At 42.7% G+C, this 12,030-nt stretch overlaps 1 protein-coding gene across 3 annotated transcripts in view; it reads right to left on the bottom strand.

The window, feature by feature from the left end:
* Window positions 1-350: 350 nt before the first annotated feature.
* STAMBPL1 (STAM binding protein like 1) overlaps window positions 351-12,030 on the bottom strand; it is a 48,972-nt gene continuing 37,292 nt past the window's right edge. For all 3 annotated transcript variants that reach the window (XM_037047290.1, XM_037047292.1, XM_037047291.1), the window contains 6 exons: window positions 10,007-10,376; window positions 8,785-8,909; window positions 6,315-6,452; window positions 3,078-3,190; window positions 2,023-2,122; window positions 351-1,356 (listed from right to left, as the gene is read on the bottom strand). In XM_037047290.1, coding sequence (XP_036903185.1) covers window positions 1,300-1,356; window positions 2,023-2,122; window positions 3,078-3,190; window positions 6,315-6,452; window positions 8,785-8,909; window positions 10,007-10,376 — 903 coding nt within the window. In that variant the 3' untranslated portion in view covers window positions 351-1,299. The remainder of the gene's footprint in view (window positions 1,357-2,022; window positions 2,123-3,077; window positions 3,191-6,314; window positions 6,453-8,784; window positions 8,910-10,006; window positions 10,377-12,030) is intronic.

The following is a 12,030-nucleotide window of genomic DNA, read 5'->3' as shown; positions in this document are numbered from 1 at the left end:
TTTTATGGGCTAACATTTAAATACTCTTCAGAGAAACTAAACAATCAGTTAGGCAAGGCCAGGATTTACCATGAGCCCCCTTAGTGGAACGTGACGTTCTGTTGATGGTGGACCGTCTGAACCCTAGCGCTATCTCGGGTGCCTGTCAGTCTGCGCACATGCTCAGAAGGCCTCCACCTCAACAGGCAGACTTTGCTCCTTCATCATCACCTTCATCCTTCCCTCCTTACATGTGCAACTGAATTTTCTCCACAATGTTTCCACCCTCAGGTTTTTCCTACCCATCTACTTGCCAAAATTGTGCATAAGTCTCCCATTCCTTCTATGGAATCCATATCTTTTGATCCAGGTAAGTGCTTTTATTATCTAGGCACTAGCCACAAATCCCACTCTAAGCCTTGGCAATACCACAACATTGTATTTACACGGCTCTTTTCAATTTTCAAAGATATATGTTTCTTCCTAGTCCCTGTGCATTGATTTACACAGAGACTTTAAATTATGTGTTCTTTCCAAATGATGTTCTTTTTGGCTGAGAATTACCAGTAACTTCTTAGGCCTCATTGCTTCTCCCCATCACCGCTGTTTGACCTTCACAGTAAGAGGCTTTCCCTTTTTATTTGAATCTTTCTTTCTTCCTCTCTGAAGCAGCTCGAGTCCTCCAGATCAAGGTAATGAACTGCCTGTGACCCCAAGTCCTCTGACATCAGATCCCGGAGTAGAAGTGCCTGTTCTGGTGCCTTACACTGAGATCCACTGCAGACACACCTGGGCCTGGGACTCGATGACACTGGCAATGCAGGGTGGGCCCTGCTGTGTGCAGCCATGCAGCCAGGGTTCTTCCCACGTGTGGAAACGGCTCACCCTCCACCACAGGGGAAGGCTGCGGAAACAGACGGCTGGTCTTGGAGACCACCGGGTACTTAAGAGTTTCTTGCTTGGAATCACATTTTGTAGGTATGAGGAAAAAAATAGAGCAAAACATCTAAAGCTTTGAAAATATATGCGGAGACCTTTATAAATACTGGTCATATTATTATTTGCAGCACAATTTATTATCTGGTCATAGTTTTGGGGTACATGAATAGGTACTGATTTAACCTCATTGTGACCACTTCAGAGACAGAGCAACCCAAAAAGAAAACTTCAAAATGTGCAAAAGCAATAAATATCAAACTTCCAGATCTAAAATGTATAAATATAAAATATCAGTCATTTCTGGAAACATCTTAAGAAAATCCAGCAACCAACACCCACGGCCAGGTGTCTGGTGTTGATGGCGCTGATCTTCAGAACATATCACCTCAGGTCCAGCACAATTATTTTTATGTCTTTTACCAACACATGTTTGCATATCTAGGAAAGAAAAACACTGGCCTTAGAATTAGATCATAACATTTAACAGAATTCTCTTTAGGGAGGAAATAGTAATATCCTAATTTAAAACTGTTCCTAATATTAAAAAGATTTCAATCAGAACAAATGCCAAATGCAAACACATTTATTCCTTTTCAACAATAAAAAAATATTTACAGAGGTTGCCAAGTAATTTTCCGTTTAAATAAATACTAACTTCAAAATAATATTTCTCGGATGTTACAGCCAGAGAACTACCAAGAAATCAGTTAGGAAAAAAGTTGTAGTCAAATAATGTTTCTTTCAGGCTAGGCAAGAAGTATGATTACAGTTTTTATGCAATCATGTTCATGGCCACATTAAGCAGAAATCATTCACAAGACACTTTATATCATTTTATTTAATAACTGCTTGCTTACTTAGAGTCTAAAGAAAACTGTATTCAAATATCACACAGACACATAAATGGAAAGGTAGCCTAACTGTCCTACAGACATTTGGCATTCTCTTGTAAATAAAAGCAGTCAGAAGAAATTACGAAGAACGATATTCTGGATAAGAAAACTCTACACTAAGCAGCCTAGTGTTTTATCCCATATTATACTGCTAAAAAAGAGGAAGTAAGAAATACATATCTGAAAAAGACAGCTAACAGTGTCTACTCACACTGAACAGCCTGGGTTCCTTGGTGTGTGGATGAAATCCCTTCTGTTTACAAGCGGAGACCTCCAGCATGCCAGCATTGGTGAGCCTGAAGATGCCGGTGCTAAGTTTCAGGGAGAAATAAAGGTAAAAAATGAAGGATTGTTTGGGTCTGCCAGGCACTTTAATGGAATGGCACAAGCAAAGGATTCCTCAGCTGGGGCGGAGGAAGACATCACCAACCAGGAACGCCATGGTGAATTTTTGAGCCAATCTTATGATGACTGGTCCAGTGGTGAGATGCACCAGAGGGCCCAGGGCTGGCTCCAAGCACCTGCGGGATTGTAATGGGCCAGAGGCAGCAGAACTGCTGGGTGAGAGCACAGAGGAAAAGGCGGGGCCTCTGGAGGAAATTACAAGTGGCTGATATCTCTAATTGTTCTAACGAAGGTAACACTGGAGGTAGCAACAGCAAATACTCATGGAGTGCTGGTTGCGGTGCTGGGCACGATGCTAAGCCCTTTACACAGACTGCCACCTACAGTTTCATCCTCCCAACAGTCCGTGACGGGCAGGTTCAGGGTTGAAGAGCCTGAGTCTCACGGTGGGCAGGTGTCCTGCTAAATACACCGTGTTTGGCAAGGGTGGAGGATGGAGACAGGATTCCTGTAAAAGGCTACGCGAGTCCTCAACTTATAATCACACTACGATACTCATCGTCTCCCAAACCAAGAAGGGCTTTGGCAGTAATTAAACTAAGGCTGGAAATTTTCCTCCAACAGGAAATAATACAGTAGAACTAAAATCTCAAATGGCAAACTGGAATTTGTAACACCCAGTTTATCCACTTCAAGGTCACATTCACTGAAAAAGAGAACCAGTAATTCCACCATTGAAAGGACCTTGAGAAGCAAGCCTGTGGAGCTACAGGTACATGGGACTCAGCAGTCACTGATCTTTTTTTCCCCAGGGGCGTGTTGTGCCTGCCCATTCAAGGGCCACAACTTGCCCCACGGATACCCTTGAACCCAGTGGCCCCAGACAAAGCCTTACCTGAACCCCTCCATAGTTACACTTACTCGTTATGCTTTGGTGAGCACACAATGGCAATCGCCTCTGGCAACATGAGCTGATAGGAACAATGAGTGTGCAGATCCACACTGGATAAGAAAGCAGTTTGGGTGGGATGTGTCTATAAAAAGAAAAGGGGACAACCTTATTGGGGTAGCTAAGTCTTAGCCAAGGTCACAGAGCCTTCTACAAGAAAACTCTAGTTATTTGTTTTTTCTTTTTTACCATGATTAATCAAATGCGAATTTTTTAAAGCGTCTTGCTGACATACACCTTCCCTTTTTGCATCTTTGGAATAACTACAACTTTGAGAAGACGTTTTTGGGTTCATGTCCTTTCTGCTGATTGGGAAAGACAGAACTGGAAATTAATTAACCATAGGCTTTGAATAGATTTTCATTTAACCATTAATTTATCCAGGAGATGGTTGTATTATCACCTCAATTTTATATACAAGGATCTTGAGGATTCTGTCAGTGACTTGCCTGTGGTCACACGACTGGTCAAGAGCATAGCTGTGACCAAAAACCCAGAGATACTTTATACAAAACCACGGACACAAAAGGAAAGCTTTCACTAAATTTACCACATGGTACTTTTTATCCATTTGTGGATCAGTCTTCCCTAGCGATGGGAGAATGGAACTCTCCAGGTTGTTGGAGGTGTTAGCCACTTGTGCACAGACAGTAAATTCATGCATGATGAGGAGGAAGAAACTTACAATTTTCAATCGTAAATTGAAAGAATTATCTTTCAGGCTTAGGGCTATAAACACACTTGTGTTATGAGAGAGACATCTGAGGTTCATACTTGGATATGAAAAATGCATGCACCCGTAATGACTTAAGAATTCACAGTCAACCCCAATCAACCTTGCAAAAGACCCGTGAGCACTTAAATCATGAAGCCAAGGTCCTTGGCATGCACCGTCTGGGTCCTGCCTCCAGCACTCGCTAGCTGTACAGCACTGTGAAGGTTCCTTAAGCAACTCATTCTCTTTTCACCAACTATAAAATATGGATAATCATTTTCTTCATGGGATTATGAAAATTAAATGAGACAGTCCATGTAAAGTGCTTAGAACAGTGCCTAGCACTCAGAAGGGAGTCAAAACCACTGTTAGTATTGCTAATACTTGAACGTTTCAATGGGCATGGGCTCAGAGAAATAGCTTCATGCCATTACGTATAACTATAGATTGTTCAAGAAATGTAAGATTTAAAAACTCCTTTCTATGAAAGATACATGTTCTGAAGGAAAAAATAACCCTCCATCTGCAAAGACCTAGATCAACTGAGGAATGGAAATTATCTAATTTTTAAAACCCAAATCTTAATTAGTGAAGGCGCGAGTGTGAGGGTTTGACTGTCTGTTATCTGGTTCAGTGAAAACCTTGTCTTAGTACAGAGCACCTTCTACGCCTCGGTGAGAAAGCGAGACACGTCCAAGGGGACTCCTGTGCTCTGGAGGCAGCGAGCACACTGACAAGTAGACAAGTCGCTCCACCTGTCACTCTCCAGACTGAATGCACACCACAGACACCCTGTGTCCTTTGTCGCTGCCAGGAGGAACCGCTTCCACTCCATGAGGACATCTGTCCCATAGGAGAATGACACTTCCTCCATCACCACCTCTAGGGAAATAAAAATGATGATGATGGTGGTAACAATAGCAGCAGCTGTCATTCACTGCAACTGAACTAATCATTTTCCATGAGTTGTCTCATTTAATTCTTAAAACAAGCTGAGGGGAGTGCTATTATTACCCCATTTTACAGGGGAGGAAACAGAGCTAAGCAGAAGAGTTAACACTGTGCTGAGAAGGTCACGGAATTAGTCAAGCTCAGAAGTCTAAACTTGGTTCCAGATCTGTCAGATTCTGATTTGGCTCTCCTTCCCTGTGACTAATTTATATCTGAATGAAACTAGCTATGGCATTTGTTGCTATTATTATGCTAATAAAAATCATCACAAAAGGTCATTACAACCCCTGAAGTTCAGACACATGACATTTCAGTGTTTTCACTGAACGGCAACAATCTGGGATGGTGAAACAGACAAAAAAGCAAAACCCTAGAATTCTACAATTATGCCGAATCCATTATGTAAATGACCTAACTTCATTATTGCATAAACCACATACACAGGACATCAGGGAAAAACTTGTATTTCTAATTTGGGAAATGTTTTGTTAAGATTAACATTGCAATGTAAGTAAATTAAATCAACTGTCATTCTTCCTAGTTTATGTTATCATTTATTTGCTACAATTTTTGTTGCTTTAAAATACATTCTTGCTACAGAAAATCATGTTAAACTAAATGATGCCTTTAAAATTCAGCAATTTCTAAGCAGACAGTAAGGTACATCACTTGTTAAGTAAAATAAAGACATATGGAATGTTTGGCAAACTCTTAATTATAAATGATTTCTTGTATTTGAGAGGCAGTTAGTACTTTTCACAAGGCTTTCCAACTCAGTATCTTGCTTGCAGGTGAGGGCGAGAAGATTTGCATCAGTTCCCCTTGGTCGGTGAGGGAACCTGGAGACGAGGAGGTCAGGGTCCTTACTGAGGGCACACGGTAATGTACAGGTGGACCTGGGACTGAAGTCTCCTCTATCCTCTAACGTTCCTCTAACGAATTCTTAGCAGAGCTGAGATTTAAACTCGTGTCTTTCAATTCCTAAGCTCTTTCTTGATCCTGTGATGGCCTGGTAGATGGTAGATCCTAATATTTTTGGTCCCATCCTCTTGGTCCTACTCTGTGGCTTTTTACACAGTTTATATATCATTGACCTGTAGGAGAGGCATGGTGGAGTACACATATGGTTCCTATTTAATGTGTACAAACACCTGTTTAAAAGAAACATTTTCCAAATTTTTCCTAAAGTAATCTACTTTAGACCCATGGCAAAGGGAGAGAGAGACTAAACACTCTACACAAATTAGTTAAAAATCTTACTTGGCATCCCATACACTGTACAAAATCATGAAAACAAGCCACTAGTTCCCAAATGCCTCTCCCTATTTTAACTTGGTAGGAAAAAAGCATAGCATCACACTTCTCAAATTCAGGTTTAGACATGGCCTAACGCTGAGAAAATGCTTCAATGTGATGACATTTATTACACTTGAAAAAACTGAAAAATTCGGAACTTTTTCAATTAAGCTGAATTTCCTCAAGGAGAAAAACAGCACACCCCATACACACAGAGAATAAACTAGGACCCAAAGGTCAAACCTACGTGGATCCACCCCAGAGTGAGGAGATCGTGCTGATCCTGAACACGGAATAACTCTTCCACATTCTCCATGTCACAATAGTCTGGTCCTGCAGACTGCTTCGGCACAATCACGTGGGTAATAGTAAACTCATTATGTGTCTGAAAAATAATTTGAAATAAGAATAATCTAATGACAGCAGGGGCAAAAAGCACTTGGCAGAAAAAAAATACACATAATCTTGATTTTGTTTTGCCCTGCTATTTACATCATCACTTTCCCACCCCTACCACAATTCAAAAATAAAGTACTAAACTAGAAAATGGATTATTTACCAAAAAACCCGAGTCAGCAGTTTCACACTTGAAACCCGTTTGTACAACGGAAAATATACCATGAGGAGGAATTAACATCCCAGGCTGGCCCATGGCAGTTCAGTCAGTTAATAGTGTTTTGATCTAGTGTTATTACAGCTGGAACGGGAACATGAGAACAAAGTAACAGGCTTCTTTGGAGGTGAAATGCTAGTTCAGTCATTGCGTGGTGCTGCTGCTGGGCATTGCTAAAGTTTTGGGAGGTTGATGTCTTGTTTTTATTTTAATGATATTCAATTTTACTTCAGGACTTACGACTTTCTTCCACTATTGGAGGAACTTGCTGGGATCTTCCATAATGAAGGTGATCTTTTGGATTTGTAATTTGATTAAGAGGAAGTCAAAATACATCTCCTCCTTTGTGTGAAAGAGTTGAAAGGACGAGGGCTGTACATGAAGCCCTGGCAGGGACCTCAGGGAACAGATGTGTGTGCTGTGTCACCATCCAACCCAAAGAGGGTCTTAGAAGCTAAAGCGGGCTTTCCTACAAACGGGGCACTTTAAAAAATTTTTAAATATTTTATTTATTTATTTTTAGAGAGAGGAGAAGGGAGGGAGAAAGAGAGGGGGAGAAACATCAATGTGTGGTTGCCTCTCCCACACCCCCTACTGGGGACCTGGCCCACAACCCAGGCATGTGCTCTGACTGGGAATCAAACAGATGACCCTTTGGTTCTCAGGTCGGCACTGAATCCACTAAGCCATACCAGCCAGGGCCAAACTGGGCACTTTGCCTTCGGCCGTCATTACAGCCCCTCATTCATGGCTAACTTTATGAATTCTTCAGCATCACTTCTCAGGGAAGCCCTTGTAGACCTTCCCGGACAAGGTTAGTTTCCTAGTTACACATTCTCTGTGATCCTGCACTTCCACTGAGTGCACCCAACCCCATTTATAATTAACCATCTGTCTGGTTCTTTACAAGCATCATGTGAGCCTCATGTGGCAAAGACTGTGGCTGCTGTGGACTACTGAATGCCAATACCTGGCACAGGTACTCAGTAAATATTTATCTGAGGAAGGAAGGGAGGGAGGCAGAGAGGAAGAAATGGAGGAAAGCATTAAACTAAGTATAACGTTTGGTCCTGGGGAGGACATATCTACAGCACACTGCCCCCTGGAGGGCAAATAAGGTAGCTGTGGAGGAAATGGCAGGCCATTCTCCTGTATTAGTTATCTGTGCTTCCTCTCTCCTGGAGGAAAAGGGATGATGCAGCATTGGAATATAGTAGGAGAATGTGTGTTGAATAAAACATATTATGTATGTATGTATTTTTAAATTTATTTATTTTTAGGGAGAAGGGAAGGGAGGGAGAAAGAAAGGGAAAGAAACATCAGTGTGTGGTTTCCTCTCATGTGCTCCCTACTGGGGACCAAGCCCATGACCCAGGCAGGTACCCTGCCCGGGAATCCAACTGGCGACCCTTTGATTTGCAGGTCTGCACTCAATCCACTGAGCTACACCAGCCAGGGCTTAATAAAACATACTATGCATTTAATTAAACAGTTTCCAAGCAAAATGTTTATGACTGAAAATGTTCCTGGACCCAGAAATATAAACTTAGACTCAAAAAGACTAAGAAAGGACATGTCCAAAGAAATTCATCTTTCTTACATGTAGAAAATTAAATGCACTTTCTCTTTTTCATTTCTTTATATTCTGCCACTGTCATTCATCATGTATTTCTGATAAAACCTTCCATACTTCAACATGACCTATGCCGTAAGACTTCGGTTGTCAAGATGATGGCCTTAAAGGAAACAACAAAACCCTGGCTGTGTTCCACATGCATCTGATAAAGGGTGGCAAGATGACACCTCCCACAGATAAAAGCAGGTAGAGTTAAATATACATGAAACTGACAATTGCAACAAAAATTCATCTTAGAAAACTAGATGGTTTTGGAAATCCAAAAACCTATAATGCCTGAAAATTTATCATCCATTTTCCAGAAGGATAATTCAGGAATATTGACAGTAGTTTTAAGAAATGAATCTATGTAAAATTGATTTCATGACATGTACAACTCTTCGGATGATTTTATTCTACTCTGCTTATGACAAGAATGTCAGTACCCTTGAAAGTTTCCTGTGCAAAGACATGAAACAAAGACCATACCAGTTTTCCACAGAGCATCCCACAGGTTTCTATTCCTCTCACTGTATTAGACTCTGCCAGCTGCAGAAATTTGTGGCAAAGATCTCTCGATAAAACTACACATCGCAGTCCTTCAACCACTAAATCTAAGAAACAGAAAAGGGAGAAGAAGCTAAAAGACAAATCTTACATCCCCTCCTTCCAAATGCTTTTTGGCAAGCAGCTGCAAATAAGTATCAGAAATGAAATGATCAGATGCTCCACTTTCCACGTGTTAGTTTAAAACACTTAGAAGTAAACACAGACTGGAAGAAAGGTAAAATTGCCCATTGCATATAAACTATTTCATAAACAAGTGGCAAAGTGCAAGCACTTTCACAGCCTCGTGCCCTAGATCAAATATTCACATGTGCGCACGAGTGTTCGTTCCTTTGGCACAGAGCAAAGACACTGTCAAGTGCGAAGGCTGCAGTGGCTACATCTCAGACCCTGTAGACACAGGAGGCATGTTCTTCACTGCGTTTCCCATGTCACTAGATCTTTATGACAGTTGGTGATGGTTAAGCAAGCAGAGGATGTTTTCAACAATAATTGGCAGTAATTTATTAAATGGTGACCTATTGTGACTTTTTATAAATAAATGGAAACACGAACTCTATCTGACAGTGTCTGTGGGGGAAAAAGTCCCCCATTTAATGTCGAAAGCCTGTGGCACAAAGGCAGCAGTGCCAAGCAGCACCAATTGTTGGCAGAAACGCGTAATCCGACTGGGGGTTCACTCCCCAGGGGCAGACCTTCCTGGCCCAGGGAAATGCTGGCCATTTACATTCAAATTGCCAAGCAAAGTTCTGGACAAAGAAGTTTCTTGATAGACATCGTCTTTCATCTCCAGTGTGTTTAAGGTCCATGTGTTTCTTGGTTAAAATACATAAAAGAAAAAATAATGCATGGAATTCTACCCTTTTAGAATCTCTGTACCATGACTCAGTGCAGTCCTGTTTATCAGTGTCTCTTCCGTATCGTGGGCAAATCATGAACTCATGACTCCTGCATTGTTATAGTACCTGACAAGCCATGTGGTACATAGAGATTAGCTCTGTCTGCCTGTAGTATCATGGACAGGATCCTATTACAATCGGTGAAGAAACGAGGACCCACCCCCGCCCCCCAGCCAAGATGTTCCAGAAACAGAGTTCCACTGGAAGAGACTCAATGTCCTGCAGGGGCACACTTCATCACTTACTCTGAACAGCACTTAGGGTAGCAGCTGGCTTTAAGGCCCTGTTGACCGGAGGAGAGTGGCTGGTACAATTAGTTACGTCACTTTTATTAGGTTGATCGGCACATACACTCGGCACGGAGTTGTTCTGGGGCGTGGAGAAGCAGGACAAAGTGCTCCCATCGATCTCCGAGGGCACTGGGGTCTCCTGGCTTCGCACCTGACCTCGGGCTAATTCTTGCTTTTTCAGTTGATCTTCAAAAAACAGAAACTGCTCTGTTTCTAGCTGCTGCTGGCGCATCTGGGCAATCCGCTTCCTTTCCGCCTCTATCAACCGCTGATGTTCCCAGTTCTTGAGAAATTCGGCTTTTCGTTTTGACAGACCTAGGCAGGCCTGGGAGGAATGGAAAATCACCGGTGAGAAAACCGCACCGTAGGAGACTGTTCCATGGGAAACTACCTGCCTGGGAAACTGCCTACCCAGGACACACAGATGCTCAGCTAAGACTGGGGTCTGGGGTCGGCCTATCCCGCATAACAGGATGCAGCTTTAACCTGAGGGTCGACAAGATGTATCAAGCACAATGGTCAGCAGAAATGGCAACCAGCAACCAGCTCTAGCCAATCAGACTCTGACATCCCAACCAGCTACACTTCGTGGGCACTTGCACTTACACACCCTGCTTACGAACATTCCTGCTTACAAACAACTGCGCAAGCCTTCACTTCCCTTGGTTGGCTCCCCAACCGCTCTAGGTCGGCTCCACTTTCCCTCCTATTCCCGGCTAATAAACCCAGCTCCTTGGCTTGCTGCATCCGTCTGGTTTCTTGAGTGACTCCTACCTAACATGTTTGTTCTGAAAAAAAAAAAAACGTGGTTGCCAGAATAAAAGGTTAGTTTCCAAGGCAAGAACATCAAACTGGGACTAGACATTCAATCTTCCAGCACAGACACAGCTAGGAACTGTGATCTGCCCGGAGGGACATCCACATGACAGTGAGGGAAATACATAACGTCAAGGCAAAAGCCCCTTAACCTGATTTGGGAGTTCTACATCCACTCGTATTTTACCAAAGATGGGTCAAGACAATCAAGTTCACTCAAGTCCCCTGTGCTTCTAAATATTAGAAAATCAAGGTCAGGATGGTCTGCTCAGCCTAACCAACCAAACCATGCGGAACAAAATACCTCAGGAATGGTTCTACCACCCTAGACCACACTGTCCAATATGGTAGCCACTGGCCATCGTGGCTATTTAAATTGAAATATATTAAAATTACATTTTGTTTAACTAAAGGAGATGTCATTTTAATTCTGGTCCTCAATCCTGCTAGCCACATTGTAAGTACTTTGTGGCTCATGGCTCCCAAATCAGAGAGTGCCACATGAAATATTCCCTTTATCAATCACAAGAAGTTCTCTGGGACAGTGCTGCCCTACAGCTCCTTGCATGTGGCTCTGGAACCCACCCTGCTGGAACCGTATGGAGAAGCGGGATCGCCACGAAACAGTTCTCAAAATGGGGTCCAGTCATCTCTAGTGTAACAAACCAGTACTTTCATTAAACATGAAGCTTCCCAAGCTCCCCAGTCTTATATCCAGGTATTAGGTAAGAGAACACGTATTTTGAATAACCTTTGCAAATGATTGCATGAAAACTAGACTTTCGGAGCTGCTATAAAGTAGCGGTGGGGGAGAGGGAAGCAGGCAAGCTTACAGCCACACATGTATATGCACACAATCATCCTGGGTCTCATTAGAGGGCACAGTCTGCATTTCTAACAGGCTCCCAGGTAACGCTGGTGCTGCCTGTAGCTAGGGCTGACCCTGTGTCTGTTCATCTCTCCTGGGCTTACAGGCTGCCACGCCTTCTCCCCAGAGATTTCCACATGTCATGCACATGGGATGCTACCACTGTGGACTGTGAAGTGACTGGTGTCGCCAAAGGTACACCGTGCAACAGCTGCTGAGGCTGCTTCTCCTCAGGAAATCCTGAGGGGACATCCAGAGGCACTGCTGAATACGGAAGGCAGGCTTCACTGGGCTT

The sequence above is a fragment of the Sturnira hondurensis genome, unplaced genomic scaffold (assembly GCF_014824575.4).
Source record: "Sturnira hondurensis isolate 20B ecotype Veracruz unplaced genomic scaffold, ASM1482457v3 Scaffold0005563, whole genome shotgun sequence".
In the NCBI taxonomy this organism is placed as follows: Eukaryota; Metazoa; Chordata; class Mammalia; order Chiroptera; family Phyllostomidae; genus Sturnira; species Sturnira hondurensis.
This window is presented reverse-complemented; position numbering and strand designations above follow the sequence as displayed.